The 26,658-nt window shown below is 52.4% G+C and overlaps 1 protein-coding gene and 1 long non-coding RNA gene across 3 annotated transcripts in view; one reads left to right on the top strand and one right to left on the bottom strand.

The window, feature by feature from the left end:
- LOC121477902 overlaps positions 1–24,449 on the bottom strand; it is a 31,264-nt gene extending 6,815 nt beyond the window's left edge. The window contains exons 1-2 of the long non-coding RNA XR_005984383.1: positions 24,144–24,449; positions 22,345–22,521 (exon numbers count right to left, since the gene is read on the bottom strand). This is a non-coding gene — a long non-coding RNA (uncharacterized LOC121477902). The remainder of the gene's footprint in view (positions 1–22,344; positions 22,522–24,143) is intronic.
- Positions 13,441–26,658, top strand: part of LOC121477899 (neuroendocrine secretory protein 55) — a 60,863-nt gene continuing 47,645 nt past the window's right edge. For both annotated transcript variants that reach the window (XM_041732440.1, XM_041732439.1), the window contains exon 1: positions 13,441–14,604. In XM_041732440.1, the coding sequence (XP_041588374.1) occupies positions 13,825–14,562 (738 nt within the window). In that variant the 5' untranslated portion in view covers positions 13,441–13,824 and the 3' untranslated portion in view covers positions 14,563–14,604. The remainder of the gene's footprint in view (positions 14,605–26,658) is intronic.

The following is a 26,658-nucleotide window of genomic DNA, read 5'->3' as shown; positions in this document are numbered from 1 at the left end:
AACTGCCCCGCCTGAAAACGACCTCCTTTTGGCCACAGCACAACGGGTCTCCTCCCCAAATGCCCTGGATTTGTTTCAACTGTCCCATTCCAATGACCCATGGAGACAGCCTCAACACATACTTTTTTAAATTTAGTATTTAAAAATACACAACGAGCCAACCCAAGCAAGACACAGCCGGTAACCTCATCTACTAGAACGCCTTTCTCGCCTGCCCTCACCCACCTTCGCCGCCACAGCAACACGGTAACAAATCTCCAGTTTATCATACGCTTTCTGTGAATGTGTTTCTTCTATCATGTATATACTGGCTTAGTTTTGCTGGCTTTTGACCCATATGAAAAGCATATCCTACCACACTTCTGAGGGCGTATTTTTAGGCACAGGCTCTTTTCTGGCATTTTCTGGCATCCAATCAAGAACCAAGTGCATGATGGGAGAAAGACCCACCTCCCCCCACCCAAATCCCCAGAAAAGCCCAGCATGAGAGAAGAGGCCTCAGCTCAAAGGGGGTGTGGGTGGGCCCTGCAAGACGTGCCAGCAGGAAGTAGAGAAGGTGCCTGAGCTCACGCTCCTGTTGTTTGGGACAGAGCTCTGCTGAGGCCAAGGGCACGGGTTAAAGCCTCACTGATAAGCCTGTTTCTTGGCTGCGTCTGCAAACAAAAACATGTGAAGTGACGGCAAATGTCATGGTAAAGGCAGATCAAGACAACTACATCTGTCGATTTATTATTAGAAGGCAAATGTCATGGAAAGAAAATATGCCCCAAGTAATTTAGTCCTGTGCAAACTCAACAGGCTTCAGCTGGTTGGAACCAGAGGCCTTCCCAGCACTCCTCAGCTAAGAGTTGCCTCATTAGATACTGGGGTCAAAATCTAATTTGTCCCCCCTTGATGGTACATATCTGTTGGCGAGGGAGACCAGAATGTGCTGTCACCTGTCATGACATCTTTTCTCGGGTCCAGACAGTACCTCCCGAGGGGGATGAGCAGACTCAGCTCCTCGCCGTCTGCCAGGGAGAAGACAGTGCTGCACTGGACCAACCGAACCTGGTGCCCAGGATGACCCCAACGGGCCAAGGGCCAACGTGGTCCACTCTGAGCTTTGCATTTATCTTCTCACGTATTTAAAAAATTCTTAGCCAGAAGCGAAGCAATAACGGTGTAATTTTCCTTTAAAACTAAATTCATTTACACAGATACAACAAGTTGATTTAAAGAAAACCATTAAGTGCAGCTATAGTGCGGGAATATGGCAAAACTCATCCAGCTGGTATGGAAATAATTGAAGTTTGAGCAAAAATCTCAATTATTTCTAAGGGACTGTAAAATTTTTTCTAACTTGTATAGTGCTTTTGAGCTCTGAGAGTTCTGACCACATTCCATCCACACCACAGGCCAGCCACCTCCAGCCTTCTCTGTCCCATCCGTGTGCATGAGAGGGGAAAGAAGGAGCCCAGAGTCCCTGCCGCTGATGCTGAGCAGAGCCCCTAGGCCGGTGGTCACGCACCAGCTCTCGGGTCAGGAACCCACATGAAAGGTCAAGTTAGTGTTTTCTTTTTCCCAAGTTTGCTCTTTTCCTTCTTTACGTTTTCACAATGACTTCAGAAACACAGATGAGCAAACTTCCCTTTTCACGCTGATAGTTCACCCAATGTAACAGGTGCTCCTAAGAGCAGACCTTTCTCTCTTCAGACAGAAGTCTATTTTAAAACTAGTTGGAAATGGGAAGTTACTCTTTTAAACCTACTAAACATAATATTAATATCAATCATATTATTTCATTAATTTTGTAGATACATATCTCCCTACAATGTTACATTATGGATAATAAATTAACGTTACTATTGAGGAAAAGCTAGGCAGCCCGTACAACCCGGTCTGCAGGAAAGCCCTACATTACCCCTGTCATCCCAGAAACCCCTCCAGTTAACACGGCCTTCCACACTCAAAAACGTCCCAGCTGGATGACAAATTACACAGTAACCCTGGTTATACACCGTGACTAACTCGTCTAGCCTGCAAAGAGCAGGGCAGGGAGGGGAGTGGGGGACAGGGTCCCCCGATCTCGAAGGCTGGAGAGCATTCTTTCCATTGTGGCCATTCCCAATTTAAACTGCTTAGATGGGGGATTAGGCGGGGAGGCCTACCACGCGGGTTCAAAATGATCAGAAGACCAGAGCGCAGCTCAGAGTTCTTGAGGGATCGCCAGCAAGAACGGCTTGTCAATGCCGCCTCCCCAAAGGCACGCTGCCCTTCACCAGAACTTGAAGAAGCTGAGTGCACAGCCTGTGTCCCGGCTGCCTCTCGGCCAGGTCTCCCCCCACCCCTCTGGGCGGCAGGTCTCTGAAATGTAGTTCACTAAAGTTTCACTCTTCTTCCTGACCGGTCAGAGCCAAGGTCATGCCCCTCAGACCATGTGGGGGTCTGGGCACAGCACTGGTACCACTGCCCTCCTGGCCAGAGCAACTGGGTGCGGAGAAAGTGAGGGTCAGACACATGCTGCCTGGTAGCCTCGGGCTAAAGGGCCACCGAGGCAAAGCGCTGTGTCTACCTGTGACCTCCCTTAGGACTGACCCTAGAGAACCCTAGTAAATGTGTGCAGAAGTATGTGCCAGGATGGGGCACCAAGTCGAAACAGCAAAAATACACATCAACAGGGAAAACGGCTATTGGCAGTCCTTTACTGGGACCACAGCCGATGGGGCGACGATTAAAAAGAACCACAGAGATCTTATGTGAACCGACGCACGAAGGTCTGCAAGATAACACTGCCAAATGAAAAGGCTGCAAGGTCACTACTTGTCTTTAAAAAAAAAAAAAAAGACACTTTTTGAGGGCACTCGGAAGGCTCAGTGGGTTAAGCATCTGACACTTGACCTCGGGGTCACAGGTTCGGGGCCTGCACTGGATGTGGGGCCTGGAAGGGTGGAAGGAAGACGTTTTCTATGGAAATAGGTCATTCTGTGTGAAGCTGGTCCCTCGGGGGAACGTGAGGGGTGGGCTACGGAGGCTGCGGCTGGACGAGGGCCACTAAAGCAGACTCTAGGCTTAAGCCTCGGTCAGTATCACCGAATTTATGGAACGTATCTAATCCACGCCCGCCATACGTAACGCAGTGCTGTATTTTTTGCCATAACGGAGAGGAGACGCTGCTAGGACATCACAGCTTTCAGAGTAGGCATCTCACAAAAGGGTCTCTGAGGGAAACGGGTGTGCCTTTCTTATACCTACTCCCCCATATCCCAGGGGCTGGCTTCAAATAATAGCTGGCGCTTTGGGCCTTGGCTGGATTTTTGAATAACCAGCAGGATAAGAGCGCTACCGAGTGCTCTTGGCTCTCACCTTGCCCAAGTCGTCCTCGGCTGCCGCGGGGACCCTGCCAGGCCCGAGCAGCGAGGCCACGGTATAGTTCTATTTCGAGCTTCCGAGCCACGTCCAGCCAGCTCTCGACCTGCTCTTTCTCTAACAAGAAGCCAGCAGAATGTCAGTTCTAACGTGATCAAGAAAAGAATGCGAAGCTGCGAATTGTCCGTTTGGATGCTGACAAAAAATAGATCTGCTATCAAGGGGGCTGACATCTGAGCGCGGGGTTCACGTTCCATCCCCCCACGAAGACACTCGGCCCAGGGCGGCGCACGGGGACAGCAGCAGGGCCCAAGAACCCGATCTTTGAGGGCTCCCGCCCCACGTGGAGCTATAAACTCAACTCCGGGGCCCTGTCGTCCCCAGGCTTTCCCACTAGGCTCCCGGCTTTCACCACAGCCCCTCCGTCCAACTATGGCCTAGTGGATTCCTTCTCGCAGGGCATGCAAGGCACCTCTAACTCAACGGGCCGGGGGCAGAATTCGCCCCACAAGGCTCGGCAGGACTTGAGGTCCGCCGACCCCCTGCGCTCCACACCGCCCGCCCCTCCCGTGCTCAGTGGAAGGTAGCCACTATCCCTTCCAGTTCCAGCTGCGTGTCCCCCCCTCACACAGCCCACTCCCCGACTCCACGCTGCCACCAAGCTGTCAGCTGACGTCCCCAACAACGACTCTCGAGGTCACTCTCACTGCCACCAGTTTTGTATTTCTAGAATGACCTTCCCCAGACCCAACTACTCCTACCATCTCTGGCTTGCCTCCAAATTCTACCCCCAGACCCCAGCCAGAGAGAGTTTTGCCACAGACAACTTGATCGTGGCACCTCCCAGCCACCAGGACAAGGGCTTCCCACCGTCCTAAGGGTGGTCGAGACACAAGACCGCATTCTGTTCTGCTGGGCCAAGGAGGCCCCAGCCCCTGGGGCCACCTCCCCGACTCACTTCACTCTTTCCCCCAGGTTCTGCTGACTTTCTGCCAGTTCCCCTCATCCGTCCAGTCCCTTCCAGCAGAGGGCCTGCAAACACGCTATTCCTGCGCTTGGACCCGGGCCACCCCTGCCGCTGCCACATGCTCATCCTTCAGTTCACAGCTCAAGTGTGCACATATCACTTCCCCAGGAAAGTATTGCCTGACATGCCCAGATCTAGGGCAGCTTCCTCTGCTGTACGCTCTGAAAAAAGTTTCTTTTCCAGTGCCCTTAGCTCAGGTTGTAACGAGACTCTCCTTAGCGTGATGATTCATTATTTCCAGATCCCCCGCTGAATAAAGAGGCTGGTTTAGCTCACCAACACATTCCTGGTGCCTAGCACAGTGCATGGCCCACAGCAAGTATTCCGTGCACTTCTGTACATCAAACCACCGCTCCTAAGACCTTCATCAGGAAGCCACTATGAGAGAACTGGAAACAAAACCCACCATCACCACCACCACCACCACCATCACATTCACCACCGTCACCAGCACCACCACCAGCACCAGCATCATCGTCACTACATCATCCCAACCACCACTCACATCACAAACTTCACCACCATCACTGAGAGCTGCCATCAGCCAAACTACTGGTTCAGAGTTCACCTGTTCTAGACGCTTGCTGGGCACTTTCTATTTCTTTCTCATTTGATGCTCTCCATAACCCTGGAAGGGAGAGTTTTTTGGACCCTTGGAAGACCTTTCCTGCAATGGAGGAGACGGAAGTCCAGACAGGTGATGCCACTGGTCAGCTATGAAGCAGAATATATAAGACGCACATCCGGGTCCATCCGGTTCCAACACTGGCTTCTCACCTCTCACACTTCTCAGCCTTTCTACTGAGTCCCTCTCATTAGATGCCATCTTGCTTCCTCTTAGAAGCCACCCAAATACACTCAGAGAAAGGACATTAAGAGAAAATCCCTTAAAAAAAGAAAAACAGTGAGGTTCCCCCCCTCCCATTCCCTTGTTTCATAAAGGAATAAGGGCTCTTCTCTGCCATATGCTGTCAGACAGCATGTGGAGGCACCAGGGAAGAGTGAGGAGACTAGAAAAGGATGAAAGAAGACATAAAACATCAATCTAATGAAATGACGTGACTAACCAGAAGAATATAAAAGAATAATCCAAACTTATTTTTAAATAAAAAGAGAAGCCCAGAATTACCAAATATCACAAACTGTACCACTTGTCAAGAGGACAATGAGGTGGAAGTCCCTGATTCAGAGATTTCAGACAACGCTAAAATTTCAAAAGAAATGTGAGATGCCAATCTGGGGCAGCCAATTTATTTTTTTAATATAAGTAAAATCATTTTTAAAAAATGAAATAAAAACATTTTGTGAAGCTCTAAAAAAAAAAAAAACCTCTAAAATCTTAAAACAAAAACCTCAAATTACTATCTGTTTGATTCAAAAGGGGGTGACACTGACATACTAATAGGAGGGAAGCTTCTGTAGGCTCCGTGGACAAGAACAGTCCCTGCGGTGCCTGGCTGGCTCAGTTGGTGGAGTTGATCTCGGAGTTATTAAGTTCAAGCCCCACGTTGGGAGTAAAGATCCATTAAAAATAAAATCTTTAAAAAAAAAAAAAAAAGTCCCTTCTCTGAATAACTTGAGCCTGATGAAAAACCCACCCCATCGTCTTTAATTTTTCACACTTCACCGCGGGTTTGCATTTAGTGACCACTGACGTTGTTCACCTCTCTCTCTTATGTAGGAATCCCTTCGACAAAATCCTCTTCAACCTTCGTTGAGTATTTGCTTGAGCAGGCTGCTGGTTGCCTCATAAACCAACCAATTCTAAAAGTCACAGAATATGAGAAAAATGCACAAAAATCAATACCATTCCTATAAACGCACAATAAACAGCCTGCAAATAAAATGAAAAGAGAGAGCCCATTCATAATAGCAACAAAAGTATCAAATACTTGGGAAATACATGATATATTTTCACATACCAAACTCTACATATGATACGTGGACATTATATAATGAAAACACAAATCCTTAATGGGAGAGATAGAAACTCAAGTAAATGAAGAGTGAGATCATACTGGGGCTGAAGGCTAAACGCAGAAAAGATGACTGTATTTCCCAACTTAATTTACAGATTGAATGGAATTCCAGTCAAAAGATCACCAAGGTCATTACAGAACTTGATAAAAATGGTTCCTAAATTCTATAGGAAAATAAGTGCACAAAACTATCAGAGGGTTCTGAGATAATATCCAATAAGAAGGCATTTGCCCCAGTAGATCTTAAAATATAGTATAAAGTGATGATCATTAAGGCTGTAAATCAATCAGGGTAAAACAATGGAGAAAGACGTTACGATTTAACAAATGCAGCAGGAATAAAGTAGCTATCAATAAACAAAAAATATACAAGCCACCTAATGTCACAATAGTCTGGCCCTGATGTTTTTCAAGACCCTCTTATCTCAAATGTGTAAAGGAAGTTTTAGCTTTAACTAAACATCAGGCAATTTCCAAGTGACAAAGATGAAGTTGTCTGACAGTCTTAAAAAAAAAAACACCTTTCTGCCTCTTCTGTTTATTTCCCCATGGTCATCTCAAGCCCCACAGCCTCCTTGCTGGGGTGCTTGTTAATTAGATCCTCTTGTTCCCTGTGAGCACCAGTGTGGGTGAAGGAGACATGGGCAGTGGACAGGCAAGAATCTCCCACCGGGGCTCCCTGGCCAGGGCCCATGCCCGGCGTCCCCCAGCAGGCCCCACGCGGCCCAGCTTACCCGCTGGTTGGCTTCCTAATGGCAAGGACTGTCCTCAAGGGCAATTATGATTGAAGTCCGCACTTGCCTCAAAACAAAACAGACCTCTGTGCTTTGGAAAAACAGGAGTCTTCTCTTGCTCTATGAGTGAAGAGCTGGGAGGGAAGTGATGGTGTTTTGAGAGCGTATTTCTAGACCAGCAAAGGGAAAACCCCCAATTTACAATGATGTTTAGCCAAAACCATGAGTGCAAGAGGGAAAAGCCATGGCCAGCCTATTGATGAGTTTTCATTTCCGATTTTGTTCATTTCTATTGTGTTAGTCTAGTTTCACGATGTTTTCTGTATCATGCATAGTTCATGTCTGACCGTGGGCCCCGCTGGAACCTGGATGGTCCGGGCATAGGGATGACCCTGTCAATCACCTGGCCCATGTCTCAGGATCCTTATGGATCCTGAGGAGGGAAGGGGTGTGGAGAAAAGACAGGCGAGCCCAGAGCTACCTCCACCGGAAGCAGAGGTGGTCAGGTGAACTGCTGATTACATAGAGATCCATTATCACCGTCCCCCACGTCTGACTGGTCAACAGTGCCCTGCCGCCAAAAGCCACGTGCCCTAACATCTGTGCAGGGTGGGATGCAGCTTCACCAGACTGCCTTTTAGAAAAACAAAGCCCAGCTCAAATAACAAACAAATACCTAGAATCCTCTTTAACTCAGAGCAGCGTTACAGTGAATGCGGCTGATTTCCCCCGTTACCAGGCCGGACTGATTACAGAGCCCAGAGCCATTTGCCTGAAGATAATTGCCCCAATTCCCCACTTCACTTTGCACGTATAGAAACAGTCCCAATCTACCAGAGCCTCAGTGACTAGACATGTAAAATTGGTCTAATCATATTTTGAAGAGCTCGAGCTGAAAGGGTTTCTGTGAGCATGAGCCTGAACCATGACACCAGGCAGAGTTTCTCCCCTCTGGGTGCGTTGCTCGTTTGCTCACTCCCCCACCAAATCTGAAGGGGTGAGTCACTTTCTCAGCAGATGAGAGAAAAACAACTTTGAGGCTCTCTGTCAGTGCCGGTGGCTGAAGGTAAAGGCTGGATGCCCAGGAGAGCTGGACACGAGCTAAAAGCACAAGCCAGAGGACATTCCTGATAGCGGAGCCCTCTGCGATCAGCAGCCCACCTCCAGGAGGAAGCTGGTGTGCAGGGCAGCGGGGACATCAGACACTAGAATCACAGGGGCTGTGGGCATCTTGGGACACCAATGTCTCAGCGGGCCATGGGAAAGAACCAGGCAAGCTCAAGTGTAAGTTGAGGGCAGGCAGATGGAGAGAACCTAGTCCTAATTTCTGTAGGACAAGGCCACGCAAATGGCCAGAGTCCAGGCTGTCAACCAGGGACCACATGAAAGCTGACAGCTAGAGCAGAAGCAGAGAAAAGGAGGCACCATGCCCAAGGAGGACCTGTGTGCCCAAGTGTATGCTTTGCCTAAATAAGGGAGCTACCAGACACTTCCTGTTGGATTAGGAGCCTAGAAAGTGCTCTACCTGTGGCAGAGGTGGGTACGTAGGTAGGCAGGTAGGTGAGTGGGTGCTGGATGGATGGGAGAACACTGGTAGAACCCAAACCCAAGGGAAAGAAAGGCCATTCTCGAGAAGACAACTCCCAGCAGCTCTGTCCACAGGGCACAAATAGAGTATTATAATCCCAACAGTGGCCTGGACAGCATCTGGCCATGTCAAATAGGTGATTATTTCACCCTACCATTTGCTTTTAGCTCGAGATGGCATTCCCCCAAAATCACAGAACCAGGAGTTTGGGGCTGTCACTATTTCTACTGGTGAGAGCCAACCCGGATCAGTGCAGTCTGAGTAACAGCAAAATAACGCCCCAGAGAATTGAGCCAAATGCTCTTGTACTGTACCCAGACCTGGGGGCAGGTGGGACGTACAGTGCCAAATTCTCAGTAGGGCTGAGGCTTTCTGGCTGATTGCCACAGTCAGGGGTGGGGAATACTTCAAGCTCCCTGAATTCATTTCTACCCAAAAGAAAGTTTGAAAAGCTCTCCATCTCGAAAAATAGTCCTTTTCAATGATTGTCCAAAAAATACATTCAAGGGTGATTATACCCACTCACCTGGCGGAGCAGAACCAGTCTTTTATCTCGTGTCTCATCTTGGAAACTGTGTTGGTGTCTAGGGGAACCCATGACAATAGTCTGTCAAGCCTTTTGAGAACTCATGGGATTCCTCTCGGTCTCTCTGAGAGACCAGCACAGCGATCTTCTCACCACAGAACTTTTAAAAAAATCTAAAAAGTCAGGCCGGGGGGGGGGGGAAGGGGGGGGGACGACAACAACAACAACAACACATCTTTTTCCAGAAATCTACCCCCACAGATGAACTTCCCCTGACTGTATCAGCACTTCCCCAATACTGTAGGGTTCACTATTTGGCACTGGTTGGCAGCCCACTTTGTAGAATATGGGGCACCTCGCACTGACATGCATGTTGGAGGGGGAGCTGCAGTTCATTCTGTTACTGCCATCCCCCCACAGCGCCTGCGACAGCGTCCTGCTCACACAAGTGACTCAACTCCTGATCGCTAAACAGCCAATTTCATTCCTAATTTCCGAGACAGCTCTGGGAGGGGAGGCAAAGGACCGATAGAATTAATAGACAGGGGATCCCTGGGTGGCTCAGCGGTTTAGCGCCCGCGTTCGGCCCAGGGCATGACCCTGGAGTCCCGGGATCGAGTGCCACATCGGGCTCCCTGCATGGAGCCTGCTTCTCCCCCTGTCTATGCCTCTGCTTCTCTGTGTGTGTGTCTTTCATGAATGAATAAATAAAATCTTAAAAAAAAAAAAAAAAAGAATTACTAGACGGACTTGACAAATTTCTTTGCTCTGACAAGAGGGCTGTGGAACAAAGTGCCTCGGAGCCTGAGCCCGATTATAGAAGCCGCACAGCAGCCCTGCTGGTTCCCTCTGCATACACCTGTTTGCTCATGTCCTGAAACTGCCACCCAAACATTCCTTCCTGTCACTGAGCCGCTTGCACTTTCAAATGCTTCTAAAATAGAAGCAGAGTCGGAAGGGCATGTCCATCAATAGAGCCCCCAGCCCCTCTCCCAAGGTCTCCAAATGCCTTTCATGGAATCAGAATCTGAGTTGAAAAGAATTTTGGCGCGCATCGAGTTCCAACTCGGCCTGGCTCATGAGTCCCACGGAAAACATCTCCAATATGTGCTCATCTGTCCTTTGATTTAACACCGCTTCTGACAAAGAGCCAACTGCCTCCTGACAGCCATTCCATTTCAGAGCCCTAATTGTTAGAATATTCTTCCTTGGGTTGAGCTGAAATCTGCCTGTTGTAACTACTACCCATAGGTTATAATTTTGCCCTCTGGAGCCACGTAAAATACATCTCAATGCCTGTTCCACAGGACAATCCTTTAAGGGGCTGAAGACAATATTCTTCACAATTCATCCCAATCAGAACCTTATTGTATGATGCTCGGATGAACTGGGAAGTGCACTTTCCTGTCCAACAGGTTCGGGAGCCTCCCTCCGGCAGAGCCCAAAGGTGACATATGACCATACTTTATTTACCGGCAGACAGACAGAGCCCCTTGTTCCTTAGCTGCTAACAACCCGAGGTTGTTCATCACCCACTTGCTCCTTTTTGAAATTCACTCTGCAGCAAGCACTTTTTAAAGTCGTGCACGTAATGCATTTTAAACAGCATTTTCTGCACAGATCCATTTGCTCGACCTCGGCCCTAAGTGCGAGATGGAGCAGTATTTCAGTGTGGTCCTGCTGCTCCTCCCGGAGACTATGCGGAATGTTCACCAAAATGTATGTGTAACTATACAGGACCGGGGCTCTAAAATGCAGTGTTTTGTTAAATGTTCATTTGCTGATTAAAATGCATCTTGCAAAGAAAGTGCATTACTAATGCAGAATCTAGTCCAAAAGTACGTATTATGTAATGCACATTTGTTAATAATGCAGGCAATCTCGGTGTATCTATATTAGTGGATCAGCTCGGGGCTGCCATCTCCATTATAGGCATAAAGCACTCCTTCTGAAAAACGAAGTACTTTCTTATGAACACTAAAGAATCATAATCCACCTTGTTGCTGACAGCTGGCATTCGTCTCCATTGAAAGGGCATTCACCAGCACCCACATATTCCTGATTTTTTTCCCCAGCGTGCCTTGAAAATCCCTTGAACAACATCTTTATGCTCCATGCACTGTCAGTGGGGCTGTGCTAATTGAAAGAAATAAAGCAGGTGGGTCAATGTGAGCAAAACCTTCAGAGATGTCCCTCCTTGATGGAGGCAGAGAGATATGGATTTGAGGTATGCAGGACCCAACAGCCCATCCAGTGCCCCCTACTAATAATCACATGATGACTGGAACCAGGCTCTTGTGATGAGACCCTTTCAGTTCCTTTGCAAAGTGTGACAGTAGGCACAACTAGAATACAGACGTTTGTCCTCTTATGGGGTTTGCCAAATCAACCCTACTTTCTTAGACCAATCAGTATTTTAATGCCACAAAAGAACTCAAAAGAACACAAGAGGAAAGACAGACACAGCCAAGAAGCCGAGTCAGGAACATTCAAGAACATCCACAGCCAAGATGCAGAAATAAAAAAATAAACCCTCAGCACATCAAAAGCAGTTGCTAGAATCTTGCTAAGGTCGGGTCTACACTCTGGTTTTGACAGCTGCATGTAAGCACGGTGTTGAAGGTATGAGGACAAGTTCCACCATGCCAGGTAATGGCTGTAGGCACAGGACTCTTTAGCCTCCAAGAAGGGGGTACCAGGAGCAAAAGCCTGGTGGGTGATGTCAAAAAGGAAAGCAGAATTGTGAGGTCATGCCTCTCCAGATTTTCCCCATGTTGACTCAAAGACAAAAAACCCCCATGTGTTCCAAGTGGAGCAACTTTGTTGACATGTCCAAGAATTCTAGGAAAGACGGTGTGGCTCTGAATTAGGCAACTACCTTTCGACTTGCCACCATGGCAAAAGGGCCACTCCATACTCTAACGGGGAAGGCGTCATATACAACCCAGAAGCAGCAGTCAGGTTATAGATGGAACTCAAGAGCTTTCTGAGGACCATGCTTCCCTGAGCTAAGATCACTCCAGGGATCCCCCTTCAGGAGGACATGGAGCTCATTTGATTTTCCAGGGCTGAGAAAGAGAGGTACTAATTTCCTCCAACCTTTCAGCCTCCGGGGTTCAACAAGGTCTAGGAACATCTAGCCACATCACCTAACCCTAATGCTCTGATGGACCCAATAGTTTTCTCAGAGAATTAAAGACGGATTAAATATTGGTGGGCAAGGAGGAATTCGGAGTGGCTTAACGCTCTGATTAACAGCAGATTAGTCCTAAATGGGCTTTCCTTAATGTAAGTTTCTTTTCTTCATTTTTAACTTCACCTTCAGCACCTGGAACAGGGCTTGGCATGTGCCAGGCACTGAATAAATATTCACTGAATGAACTAGCTTTGTTGAAAACCTATCTGTGTATGAAATGAAAGCGCTTTAAGGGGTACCCCGTGAGATTTCCTTGATGGCTAACCGGCCTGCAGCGCCCCACAGGGGTAGAGAATGGGCTGTACCTACTGAATATCAGGGCAGGCAAGATTTGCCTTAACTAGTGGTTCCAGCTAATTAGAGTCTGTCTTCCAGCAGCACATGTTCTCAGCTAGAGCTCATGGCAGTCCACCGATGGGTCTGTGGACTCGCAAACCATCACCCTGTCTGTGGGGCCCTTCCTAGGAACGATGCTTACTTGTCCACGAGGTAATTAGCCAATTGAGACTACAGGGGGGTGCGGGGGATATTTTTCGGAAACGCTCTAATTACAGTCACTATAAGGGATCTGCCAAAGGTGGTTTCCTGATTAATGACTGCCTGAGGTTACCATCCTCAAACTATTAAGCCCCTGGAACTCGCCCGGGGCTGGATCATTAATACCCACGCACAGACCCCCGTTTCATTCCGCCGAATATCTGCGATTTTGCGGTCTGGTCTTTTGGCTTCCTTTTACCGATAATCCTGGAGTTGGGAAGGTGTATGGACCCCACGGAGAACCGGCCCCACGCCCGGCTGCCCGAGTCCCCTAACCTGTGGCTAGCTCGCTCACTTGTTTTGCTCCTTGGCACCCGCCAGGCCCCCCCGCCCCTCGATTGGCCCAAGTCGCCCAAATCGTTTCAAACAAGGTTCCCTCCTGCCACCTGCCGGCCCACTAGGGTCTGCGCCACGGGCTCGGCGCCACGGCGCAGCTCGCGGGGAGGCGCCCCCGCCTCCCTACTGCACATGCCCGGCAGAAGTCCGGGCGCGCAACTTTGCAGAACCTCTCCGCCGCGTCCCTCCCGCCTCAGTCTCCTCTTTCCTCTCCCAGGCGAGAGGACCAGCGGAGGCACCTCTCCCGAGTCTTAGGCCGCAGAGTCTGAGACTTAGAGAGAGGAGCCCCGGAGGAGGAAGACTTTTTCTCCCCTTACCCATCCCTTCTTGCTCAGAGAGGCAAGCAGAGGCGCGGAGCTTTAGAAAGTTGAGTGATCAGGAAGGTAGGTGCTTCCTTTTCTTCCCCCCTCACAGCGAGGTGGGGCTGGGACCTCCGGACCCAGCTTCTCACCTCGTGGGGTGCACCTCTGTCGGCTCTAGCAGCCAATGCGCATCGGAGCCCCGCTCTGCAGAGCCAGAGGGCGGGTGGTCTTCTCGGTGTGCGCCTAAGAGAATGGATCGTAGGTCCCGGGCTCAGCAGTGGCGCCGAGCTCGCCACAACTACAACGATCTGTGCCCACCCATCGGCCGCCGGGCAGCCACCGCGCTCCTCTGGCTCTCCTGCTCCATCGCGCTCCTCCGCGCCCTCGCCACCTCCAACGCCCGCGCCCAGCAGCGCGCGGCCGCCCAGCAGCGCCGGAGCTTCCTTAACGCCCACCACCGCTCCGGCGCCCAGGTGTTCCCCGAGCCCCCCGAGTCGGACCACGAGCACGAGGAGGCCGACCTCGAGCTGTCCCTCCCCGAGTGCCTAGAGTACGAGGAAGAGTTTGACTACGAATCTGAGACCGAGACCGAGTCTGAAATCGAATCCGAGACCGACTTCGAGACCGAGCCTGAGACCGCCCCCGCCACTGAGCCCGAGACCGAGCCAGAGGACGAGCGCGGCCCCGTGGTGCCCAAGCACACCAGCTTCGGCCAATCTCTCACCGAGCGTCTGCACGCTCTGAGATTGCGGAGCCCCGACGCCTCCCCGAGTCGCGCGCAGCCCAGCACTCAGGAGCCCCAGAACCCCAGGGAGGGGGAGGAGCCCGAGCCCAAGCCCGAGGACAAGGATCCGAGGGACCCCGAAGAGTCCGAGGAGCCAAAGGAGAAGAAGCAGCAGCGCCGCTGCAAGCCGAAGAAGCCCACCCGCCGCGACCCGTCCCCGGAGTCCCCTTCCAAAAGGGGACCCATCCCCATCCGGCGTCACTAATGGAGGACGCGGTCCAGATTCTCCTTGTTTTCTTTGATTCAGGTTAGTTGCCCGCCGCCGAGCCCGGGAGCCCGGGAGCCCGGGGTCGGGGCGGGAGCCGCGGGCGGGAGGGAGGAAGGGGGAGGGAAGGGCAGGGGGCCCGGCTGGCCTGTCCGGGGGGCCCTCCAGGGGGCCAGGGCGAGCTGGGGAGGGCTCCTCGGGGCGCCGGGAGCGCCCAGGTGGCCGAGGGGCTGTTGGACGACGGGGCGCTCCGCGTGCCCCGCGCGCCCCGCTGGAGACAGCCTGAGGTCTCCGAGCTGGGGTCCAGGACGCCGGCGGAAGCCCCGGCGCGCCCCGGGTTTCGAGCTGCACACCCACAAGGCACAGGTAAGTCACCTGTTTTACACTCTTTTTTTCTAACTAAACACTAGTCTCCGACCAGGTGGCCTCGGCAGGCGCCCGAAACGTGGTTCTGAGGTGCGCGCGCCAACTTTGGCCGGGGAGAGCCGCCGCGCTGTAGCGACACTGTTGCAACGTGCGGAGAGTAACCGCGCTGGGATTGGGCAACTCCGGGGACTGGCGGCTCCGGGAAAAGTCGCGCGCCGCGCTTCAAGGCGCTCGGAGCCCGGAGCCCGGAGCCCGGGTCCCAGCGCTGCCAGTCTGGAGCCGCGGGACCTCGGCGCCGGTGCTCCCCGCGGCCGTGCGCCAGTCCTGGCTGCCGCCGCCGCCCGCCGGCGCGCGTGGGGCCGGAGCCCGCCGCAAGGAGCGTGCGCACCTGCCCGCGCGCGCCGGAGCCGACCTCTCCAGGGCGGCCGGCGGCTCCCCGCGACTCACGCGCACCTGGAGGGCTGGCAGAGAAGGTACGGGGGTCCTAGGGGGTGCCCCTACAGGCTACCGGGGTGGGTGGCGCGGGTTTGGTCACGTCGGGGCATCGCTAAAGCGTTTTGGCGCAGCTGATCTGGCGGCGGGGCCGGGTGCAGCTCGGCTGGAGAGGTCTGGGGCTGTTTGCGCAAGGTCCTGGGGATGGAAGCGGGGCTAAGCGGCCCGCGAGGCGGTGCCGGCAGGAAAGGTAAAGCGGCACGAGAAACGGGGCTGGAGAGGGGATGGCATCTTTCACCGGGATACCCTGCACCGCGTCCCCACGCCGCGCGGCACCGCCGAGCTGGGGAAGGGTGTTGGATCGGACGCGAGTCCTTGGGCGCCTGGTCGAGAGGGGGCAGGGGCCGGCGGCTTGGGCCGCCTCGGGGAGGGGAGGCAGCGCACCGGCCATTTTCAGCTCGGGTGGAGCTAAGTTTGGTATCTGTAACCTGGAGGTGAAGCCGCCCTGTGGCCAGAGGACAGAAACCGCGGCGGTCCCGGAGCGCGTCTTCAGTGCGTGAAGTGTGCCTTGCTGCCGACCCTGGAGGAGAAGACGGATAGAGTGAAATAGATTTTACAAACCCCACCTGATGTGGCAATTGATCTTTTCTTGGTGCGCGCGTCTTGGTTTGCGCCGGTTTGAGCTAGTCTGATGGGAATGATGAGATGGGGGGGGGGCGCGCGTTTTGAGGCTTGAAAAGATAAGATCGGTCGGGTTTTATAGACTCAAGTAAAGGATGAGGGGTGAGGCCAGAAGGCACACACTTGCCACGGTCTTCCTTCCAGGTCTCCTCCATAGGAACCGCGACACGGTGCCCCCAACTTAGTTTGCCTGCGGCGCTGACTAACGCCCGTTGGATGCCTTTACGGTCTTAACTGGGAAGGACACGTCTTCACTAGGAAGGACCCAGGAGGCTCTTGATGAGCAGAGGCTTCCTTGGGCAACCGGCAAGTGTCACAAGTCTTAGGCTCCTGAGGACTTGCCGAAGGGCCAGGCGTGCCCTGCCTTTGGCTCAAATGTGTGAAATTGCCTAAGTGGGATGGAGCTCCCCAAAGTTGGAATTTCTAGTCCGGGTAAACAGTGATGGCTGTGGTTCCTTTCTGTGGCATGAAGTGTTGTTTTCCCTCTGGGGACGTCTTACCAGCCTGAGTTCAAGTAAAATGTGTCTAGTGAATGTGCGACAGAAGCCAGGGTTTGGGTGGCTTCTCTTGGCGTGCTTTTCCGGGTGGGAGGTCGCTTCCCAGCTTGGGGGAGGGGGGCCCCTGCAGAGCTAGGTTTTTCAGTAGAGAAATTAGCATCTTGCCTTGTTGCAGGAAGAATAAACAAGTTTAAGAAGTCCTCAGTGCCTAAGCACACACCATTCACGCCAACCTTGGTCTGCTTTTAAGCAGAACCCCCATATTGGGAGGCTTGCTTCTTAATTGGAAGAAATACGCCAAGATCATTGTTGGGGAGGGGGTGGTCCCCATCTAGGAACGCACAAATAGTTGGCCCTATTTTAGACGCACTCTTCCACATAAACTACCTGATTGTGAAAGTCAGTTGCCTACCCCCACCCCCTGCGCCACTCAGCTCCCTTCCCCCACCCTCCATCCCCCTCCACCCCCTCTTTTCTACCCCTTCCCTCCACCCCCATTCCAGAGTGGAAAAGCCATTGGGGACTCTACAGAATAACTGAGGAAACTCAGTTTCTATGCCAAACTCCTAGGAAGTGCCCTGGACCCACCCAAGGATGGGATTTTACTGCACAGACACTTCAAACCCTCTCTCTACCTGAGACACTGGTGCTACACTGCCCTTTTTTTTTTTTTAAATCCCCAGAGGCATTTCTGGCAAGTTCTCCCAAGCATTCCCAACTCACTAGTCTCCAAACTGGCCCTTTGTCTCACCCTGCTAAATTGGGGTTAGCATTTGAATGGGCTCACTTGCCCTTTCAATTTAGGTGGGGTGTGTCTGGTGAGGAAATTCACTCAAAAAAAAAAAAAAACAAAAACAAAAAAAAAACAACCAAACCAGACTTTCTAGTTGACCACATAAGTGATTTACTAGCTGGTTGTAGTATCTCATGTGGAGAGGGGGAGGAGAATAAAGCTAGTTAAAGGTGATGGTGTGCTCTGGCATTTAGGATTTTCCTTTACTACATTAATCATTTACTTACTAGAAATTTGCTTTTTTTTGGACAAAGGTCTTCTTATAACTGAACTTTTTGAGTTGGAAAGTCATAGCAGTGTTCAAATATTGTGTGCTGTCAGCCAACTGGTGTAGGTTTACTTTTACTAAAGTTTGGCAAACTAAACTTTTATGTTTATCAGAATTCAAGAACTGGGAATTTTAAAGTTTGGAACTGTTTTAGGAGGATGTTTCTATAATTCGCTAGAGGCTGTTTTTTCATCCCCCTGGAACTGCTTACAGCCCTTTACTCTTTAGCCTTCACTTCTAGCAGCTGGGATTGAAGATTTCATGAGGGAGCTGAAACTTCAGCGTGGGTAAGAATGAGGTCTTTTCCTTTGTTTTAATAATCTGAATGGATTTTACTTAATTTACCCGTGTTATCACAGCTCCTCATGCAGAGGGAAGCTATTGAGAGGAAACTGAGCAGAAACCATGGCGTTGGGGAAAGTATGTATCTTAACAGAAAGGTGACCTATAACAAAAAACAAATTACTAAAATCAAATTAAGCTTCCAGAGGCGAGTGATGTCATATGCCAGCCCCAGTGCTGCCCTTCTCTTAGACATTGCCCAGCAAAAGGGATGAGGTCCTCAAATTCCATCTTTCATCCTCATGTTCCAGAATGGGGGATGGAATTCCTCGTCCTGCTCTTCGGGGTTTTGACATTAATGACTATTTCCTAAGTCTGGATGCCCCAGGGATGGACAGGAGGACCTAAGAATCTTCTAGGCCTCGTCCTGCCCAGTGGCCTTGGGTCAGACCCAGCACCTCACTGCCTCCATTTCTTCAATGAAAATGAAGTATGTTCCCATCATTCCCTTCAGCTCCAAATGCGTGCAGGTTGATTAAGCCCAGGGTTGCCCAATTTGACTCTACCCATGATTTTAACATTAATGGAACCAAAAAAAAGGTTTTCAAGGTTAATCAGATAAAAAGCACCAGTTGTGAAGAAATCTGTTTTGTGTTGTTCCAATTTCCATTTTATCCAGACTTTTTGAATGGGTGGCAAAAAAAAAAAAAAAATTTTTTTTTAAAGGCAAGTTAGAGAATACAGAATTCCACTGTGTCTTGTTACTAGCCTGGGGGGGAGGGGAACTGGCCATCCTTGAGCAGATCTATAGTGTGTGTCTTCTGTGTGCCCGTTTCCCTCACCTCTCCCTGATGGTGTGCGAAAACAAGCTTTTCTGAGTGGGAGCAGGCAGCCTGAAGCCAGCATTGCACTGAGTACTGCAGCCTGGAGATGCTCACAGCTCTGGGAGCAAGCAGTCTGACAGCAACGTTAGCTAACCGACCACAAGTGTTGAATATATTATTTGGTAACACTTGTAAGTGTCCTGATTAGGCCAGACCTGCAAACATGGCTCGGAGGCTGCAGTGAGTTTGGATAACCAGCGTCCTCGGCCTTTGTTTCTATTACCCTTCTCTCCCAGGAGCTTTTTCAGACTTTTTTTCTTAATTGCTCCTCCCATGAAATTTTAATACCACAGTTCTAGAGATGTATCTGTTTCTATACTGCAAGACCTTGTGAGAGCTAAGATTTTTTTTTTTTTTTTTTTTTGCATTTCCTCCTAAACCAATTTCCCCCTGTTGCAAATGCGTGGGATAACAATGCAAATGAAAAAAAAAAAAAAGTCAAATCAATGATTTAACATCCCATTTTTGTTTTGTTTTGGCTATATATCACAAGGCTACATATAAGGTGAATTTTTGCTGTTTGGTTTTCCCTTTTTAAAAATCTTACCTCCCACTCCCAGCTCCACATCCCCTGGCACTGGTCCTGGTGCTAGGTCCTAGCTAATTCAGAGCAGAGGAGCCAGAGTGAACAGCCTACTGACTTAGATTCTCCCCAAGGCCAAGAGTCTGCAGTGCAGGGCTACCGTCACCTGTTGACAGCGCTCAGCCAGTAAGGCATGACATCCAAGAGGAGCTGGCGCCATGGCACCCCCCCCCCCCCCACACACACACACACACACACTCCCTTGCCACTGCCGGTGGTGGCAAACTCCCTATTGCAAGGTAGAATTGGGGAGGCTGCCTTCCTGGCTTCGCCTGTGGACAGGGCCTATTTTTACTCTATGAGCTTATTTTAGGGCGAGCACGCTGCAGATGAACAGAGGGGCATGGCCATCAGAAACGCCAGGGTAAGACTAGACTACATGCACAGATGGTACGTGGTATCTGTAATGTGCAGGAAGAGTTGAGAACAGAGGGAAAGGAGTGTTTGGGGGGAATCACAGAAAACACTGGAAGACAAAGACAAGAACACTAGAAAAGGAAGAGAAGATACTATCTGGAACTAGGAGTCACAGAGCCCGTAATATTAGGGCTATTTAGAGTCTTATGAAGAAATAGAGATTCAGGGAGAAAAAGGTTTAGGGGAGACTTCATGGCCATCTTCAAAAATCTGGTGGCAGCAGAAGTAACGTCAGGAAGAGCATTTTTAATAGCCACACCTGCTGTAGAAGAGCACCCTGGGGACTACAGATTAGGCACGCGGAAGGCCAGAAATTTCAATTTCATAGGTGCAGCGGGGGTTTTTGTACATTTGCCCCAACGGCTTCCGCCCAACAGAAAGATTTAAAACCTAGGAAATATTGTTTTTAGAGTTTAAATGCTAAATCTTGGATTTCAGTTCAGAGAGAGGCCCCAACTCTCAAACTGGCCAAGGACTGCCGCCAGCTGAAGACAACCAGTTTCTTCTCCTCCCCACCCCACCCCCAGGCGAGAGCCGGCTCTGAGTGCCCTGGCTTATGTTGCTGTCTGTATCTGAGCTCAGGAGGAGGATGCGCTCTGGGAAATTGAGGCCAGGCGCAAACATGGAATATACCGTTCCCCTTACATTCAAATTATGGTGCCCGGCCGCCCCCAGGGTGCCTGGACTTTCCACCACGATTACTGAAATCTTAAACAGAGCTTCCACTAAAGCCAAGTTTCTCTTCTGAGATTCCCTCTTGCCCTTCTCGTGCCCCCCCTACCCCCCCGCTTTTACCCCCCTTTTAGTCCCCCTTCTCCGGGCACTGTTCATCTTTTCTGGAATGGCCACTCCCCTCCAGGTTCTCTGCTGCATCATTGGCTAGCTTAAAGGAGGAGTCCACAGCCCAGGCCCAGCAACTGTCGAGAAGGCATGGACCCACCATACCAGCGCAAGTGGTCAGGGGACAGTCATGTGCCTGGCTGCAGCAGGAACGGGTAGCCCTTCCAAGTGGAGGGCTGCTGAGTTTAGCAAGTGAGCTGAATGAAGGGGTCTGAATTCCTGGTAGGAGACCCTCAGCCCCCAGGGCTCCAGCACGGGGCTTTTTAATCTGAGCATATGGAGTAGATCAGCCCTGCACCTGCTCCTAACCTCCATTTGAGGCATTTTCTCTTCAGCTGGCATTTGCCTGAAACAGCCTGGTCACGCAGACCCTTCTGCCGACAGCAGTAGGCTGCTGCTGCCTCCACCGGCCAAGGCTGGCAGAGGAGATGCTGGAAGGTAGAAGGATGGGCACAGCAAGTCTTAATTGAACAGTAATTAACTGAACAGCTTCAAAGTCTTATGGCTACTCAGTCAGCACTCAAAAAACATTTGTCACTGGGAGGTTGAGAAACGGAATAGTTGCCTGAATTCTCTTCCCAGGTTCTCTCCTTTCTGTCCCCCTCCCCCTCACAACTGGTACAAAGATTCTCCTTTTCCTCCTTTGAAAGCAAGCCACTGACAACAAGTGACAGAGGTGGTCTGCAGAGCCAGCTCTTGTGCAAATGGCCCCCACCCCCACCACAGGCTAGGACGAAATGCTACTGCCAGAAAAAGAACGTTTTTCCTAGGTTTCTGCTCCCTTCCCTCTCGACCATCCCCTTCTCTGTCTGCTTTGCTTTTTCTTTCTTGGATACAGGGATGAACTAAGGAAGAAAACTGACAGGCAGCTACTTAAAAACTTGGATGTGTCTGGTGCTTTAGGCAATGAATAAGAATCCCCCAAATGTAAGTATCCCAGTGGCCGTTTGCTGACTGCAGTGCGTGCTAGTGGGGCAGCATCAACAGAGCAGGAAGATTGAGTTTGGGAAGCCTAGGGCAGCACACGGGTCACCAAGGAAGGGGGCCACGTCCCTGCAGATGGCAAGGGTGCTGCTCGGAGAGCCAACAGTGCAGAAATACCTTCTTTCCATTGGGGATTACTCATTTGCAAAAAGCCAGCAGATAGTCCACCTAAGGCACCCGCCATTTGGCGAGCAGGCCGACCATCCTCAGAAATGCACTTTTACTGAACCATGAGTGGTGTCTGCTGTTCCTTTCTCCATTGTAGTGTAGAAGACATATTCTTTTTAAGTAGCTAAAGATACACAATTTCCCAGAAACCTTCGCCTAGACTTTGACAGCCAATCCTTCCCTTCCCTGACGGGTATACCATCTTGTCACACTCCCTGTGGGAACAGGGCCCAGACCCTGGCACATAGCTTCTGCCCTTCACCTCAACTCCCCCTCCTCTCAGGCACCCTGACTAGCCAGTCTTGCCTCTTCCTGTCATCCGCGTGAACTCATTAACCCACCTGCCTTCCTCGTTCCTCCTGCTTCCTGCCAGATAGTGGCCTCTTTCCCTGATAGAAATCATCCAGAAGTGGAAATCTGGACTAGGCTGCCCACCACACCTGTAACTGGCCATCTTCATCCAGGGCAAGGCCACATTTATGTCTTGAGGCGGAAAGCTTGCCAAGTCCTTGGTGGGCTGACCAGACAGCCCCACCAATCACAGCAGCCCCCAGACAACCCTCCCACTCATTGCCCCCAGTGCTCACCACACCGGGCTCCTCAGGTCCCTGTGGCCAGGTGCACCAGCTGCCTTTCAGCCAGCTCCTCAAACATCTGGCTGTACTTCTGAGGTGTCCCAGGTCCCACTGCTCATCTGTGATGGTTTCTGCTTTGAACCCCCTCACATAAGTGATTTGGGGTTTTTAGACTCTGGTGGCCAATGCCTACAGAAAATAAATAAGTAAATAAGTAAGAGTAGACAAAATGGGGAACACTGGAGTTAAATAGTGGGGTTTTTCTTCTTCGCAGTCCCAATTTACCTTTAAATTAAGATGATTCCTACTCAGGTCTAAGGGTCCTTTCTCAGCCTCCAGCCATGGTTTCATCCGGGGGCGGTTTTGCCCCCCAGAGGACATTTGGCAAAATCTACAGACATTTTTGGTTGCTACAACTAAGGGGCTGCTACTGGCATCTAGTGGGTAGAGGCCAGGGATGCTGCTAACACCCTCAAGCGCCCAGGACAGTCCACAGCTGATTCTTTGGCCCTGATGTGAACCATGCAGGGGCTCGGAAACCCCAATCTCCCTGAGGCACTCTGAGCAATTCTTAGATTCCCACCCCACCACCACCACCTCCAGCCTACCGCCACCTCCAGCGTACCCCCACCAGTCCTGTCCGCCCACTGCTCTCTTCCGAGACATCTTTCCTTTTCTTTTCTGTGTTCCTATCACCCAATGTATTCCTCCCCTTTGGGGTAGTCTCTGATCCAGTGATCTCATACCCTAGAAGGATGGTTGTGACTTTGAACTTAGGGTCTGTACCTTCCTTCTAAACCAGACCCACCCTCTTAAATAATAGGCCGTGAAAAACTCCTTCCCAATTGCCCACCCTTCCTTCACCTCTGCCCAGTCTAAAACCAAATGGGCTCCGCTACCACCCAACTCCTCCCCAGATCCTCTGGGCTTCCCTGTGTCACTTGTGTCCCATCATCCAAGTGCCATACTTTGGCTTCTCCACCTTTGGTGATGTTCTGTCACAGAAGCTGCTAGAGCGCACTTTGGATCCCTCTAGAGGCCCTTCCTTCAGCCTTCCTGCTTCCTTCCATGCATGTGGTTCTCCACATCTTAAAGGTCATGACGAGCCACAGCTTCCTATGTTCTCTCCATCAGGATTATCCTCCACACCACCTCCATCTTTACTAAAACTAGGCTCAAAGCCTCACTCGCAGGACAAAAAACACTCAACATCTCCATTTGCTACTAAAACAGCCTCAAAAGTGCTTGTCCTGGAGTTTCCTAGTATCCCCAGAGAGATCCCATCCAGTTGGTCCTGCTTTCACTCCCAGTGCCCCTCCCAGGACTCCACATGGAGTCCCTCGCTTCCCCCAATTGGGTCTTTGTTAAGGGTAGGCCCACATCTCCCGTTCCTTCCATTCCTTCCATTCCTCCCATTCCTCCCATTCTTCCCATTCCTCCCAGTTGTAGGCGGCGGCCCTACCCATCCATGCAGGCCCATCTGAACCGCCACCATGTTCCCCATCAAGACTTCCAAGAGTCCTCCACCTCCACCCCCAGGAGTCATCTTTCATTTTTATGTTCCCGATCCTTTAGGATGGAGGACTGGTATCTACCCAGCCTTTATCCCCTCAGTGCATGTGTTCTCCAGGCGAAGGACCAAGATCCAAAGAGTGTTGGAACAAAAAGGTCCCCCATGCCCATGAGGATGTCAAACAAAGAGACCCTGTACCCATTCCTTGATGAGCAGTGCTTGAGGACAGAGCCCAAGCGCAGTGGGGCTGGGGGGGCACACCGTCCCTTTGGGGCTGCAGACCCCAATGTCTACTGACCTTCTAGCTCGGCAGGGCGCAGCATCCCAGGGGCCTCAGGTCCTTAGGCGTCTGGGCCCCTCCTGGGCATCAGGGCCTTGGCCCTCTACCAACAGGCCCTAGACATTTTCTTCCTCCTCGCCTGGCCTCAGCGGCGGTCCCCTGGGGAGGGTGGGTTTGCCCATCGAGCCCTAGGGTTGTCTCCCGGTAGGCCCTGACCTTCCCTTCCAGCCTCGGCGACTTGTGGCTTCGGGAAGAGTGACCCCACGGCGCCAGCGAGCCTCGTGGCGTCCCAGGCCTGGCCGCCATACGCACGCCCACCAACCGCTTCCAACCACCCCAGCAGCACAACCTCTTGGGGCGTTCCAACGCGGCGCCCCCTATTGGACCTCCCCTTCATATCCGGTTTCCGGTCCGACGCCCCCTGCTCATTCGCCGGGCAACCTTGATTGGCGTGACCCCAGCCCAATGGCTGACCCCGCGCTGGGGTCGGAGGGGAGTGAGTTGACGGTCGCGACCCAGTTGGCCCATTCAGTGGATGCTCAAACGGCTGAGCCCCGGCGCGTGGGGATAGTTGGGCAAAGTTTGAGCCAAAGTTCAGTGTTGGCGTTTCCACGTGTGTAGACCCGCCGACCTGACATGATGCGCCTTTGGGGGACCCCACGTGTTGCCCAGAGTCCGACTTTGTCAGCTCTCCTCTGCAGCACGGCCACGTGGATGGCGGATGCGGGGCAGTGGTGCGCCGTGGCTGTGGTCCCATCGTTCTAAGAGGGATGCGTTCGACTTCACGAGACGGAGCGGTGCGTGGTTCACCCGCCCGCGGCTCGTAGGTGCAGCGATCCAAGCGGTGCTCCCGCTCGCCGCAGCCCACCCCTGGCGACGCTCAGCCTGCGGTCTCGCGCGCCCGCCCGCCAGGCGACCACCCGCCCCATGCCCGATGCCCTGCACCTAAAGGTGGCTCGCAGGTCCGCTTCACCCGCTGGCGAGACAGACCTCATGCCCGTGTCCCGGATCGTACGTGATCCGCAAGCAGTAATTTTTTCCCGCGGCCCCAGTCCCTCGGCAGGCACCAGCCCCCAGACCCAGAGCAGTGCGCGCGCACCAAGCCCACCTAGAGGGCTGGCGTCCCCCCCCGCCGGCTCCAAGCCCCCCGCGAGCCTCGGCGACCGGAGCGCAGCCAGGCGGCCGGCGGACTTGCGGCCGGGCTCAGTGCCGCCTCTGAGGGCTCCAGCGGTGGAAAAGTGGAGCGGTGCCCTGGGATACCCGTAGCGAAGGGAGAGGGGCTGGAAGGGGGCTGGAGAGGGACTGGGGCCGCTGGCCGACCGACCCTGCAGCCGGCATCCGAGGCAGATAAGCGGCACGTTCTAGCCGCTGCCGCCGGCGCGGCACGGTTGTCTGTCTTCGGGTTCGGTGCGCACAGGGCTGTCCGGTCTCTGAGACCACGCTAAGCCGGCCGTAAATCCCCACCGAAATCCCCTTCGCCCTTCCCCCAGAACAGTGGGACCCCCGGAACTCTGAGGCCTGCACGGGATGGGGTCTCCTTGTGCGTCCCGCGCCCCCCAGTTCTGTGCCGGGCGACTACCGCTTGGAGGGTCTCCGTGGGGTGCGCCCAAGACCCTCTTAATTCCTCTGGATCATCATCCACATAACCAGGGGAGACCCTTGCGCGCACCACCCTACACTGCTGCGAGGACCCCCAGAGTGTGGTGGGGATGGGGGCATTGAAGTGCTTTACGGGGAGCCAGCCTCGGCGAGCCGGCAGACAAAAGCTGCAGAAGCGGCGGAAAGTACCCCAAGGCATTTTAAAAACAAATGATGTGCGCACACACCGCAGCCCCTTGCCCCTCGCCTGCGGTCCGCTGCGCCGGTGGGCTCACGACCACCTGTCGCATCCCCGCGCGCGCCGCGCCCCCTTCCCACGCGCCCAAAGCCTCACACTCCGGACTTGGAGCTTAAGGTGGGGGGCTGCCCGGGTCTGGGGGCTGCGGCTCAGGGGTGCAGGGGTATCCTGGGGTGATGAAACCCTCCTGCAGTTCCCCCCTCCCCCCAAGGAGAGTCATTTAGGTCTGGGAGGGAGGGTTTCAGCTCCTGCGCTCGAGCAGCCCGGGGCCCACGTCTTGCGTCACGTGTCCCGCAACGCAGGAGAGCTCTCTCTCTCTCTGGCCAGGGGATAAGAGAGGAGAAAGACTCCAAATCAGTCAGGGAGAGGAGTGGAAGGAGCCAAAACATCCCTGCGAGGCCTGCGCTCCTCAGCCCCCTTACCCAAAGTCCGGGGCTGCCGGCGCCAGGATCCGGCTCCCGGAGCCGCCTCGGCCCGGGGCCGGCGTCCTCTGGTGGCAGCGAGCGAACACTACGAGCGATTTTCGGACCGAATCGGCACGCTCCTCAGATCCAAGCAGGCGGGGCTGGCCTGGAGCAGAGACAGAGAGAGAGAGAGAGAGGAGGGGACAAGGACAGGCCAAGGGAGGGGGGGGGGGGGCGCCAGGGGCCAGCCTGAGGGGATAAAAAGTGGCCAGGAAGGACCAAGACTCCACCA

This window comes from Vulpes lagopus, chromosome 18, assembly GCF_018345385.1.
Source record: "Vulpes lagopus strain Blue_001 chromosome 18, ASM1834538v1, whole genome shotgun sequence".
Lineage (NCBI taxonomy): Eukaryota > Metazoa > Chordata > Mammalia > Carnivora > Canidae > Vulpes > Vulpes lagopus.
The sequence above is the reverse complement of the archived record's forward strand: the minus strand, read 5'-3'. Positions and strand labels throughout refer to the sequence as shown.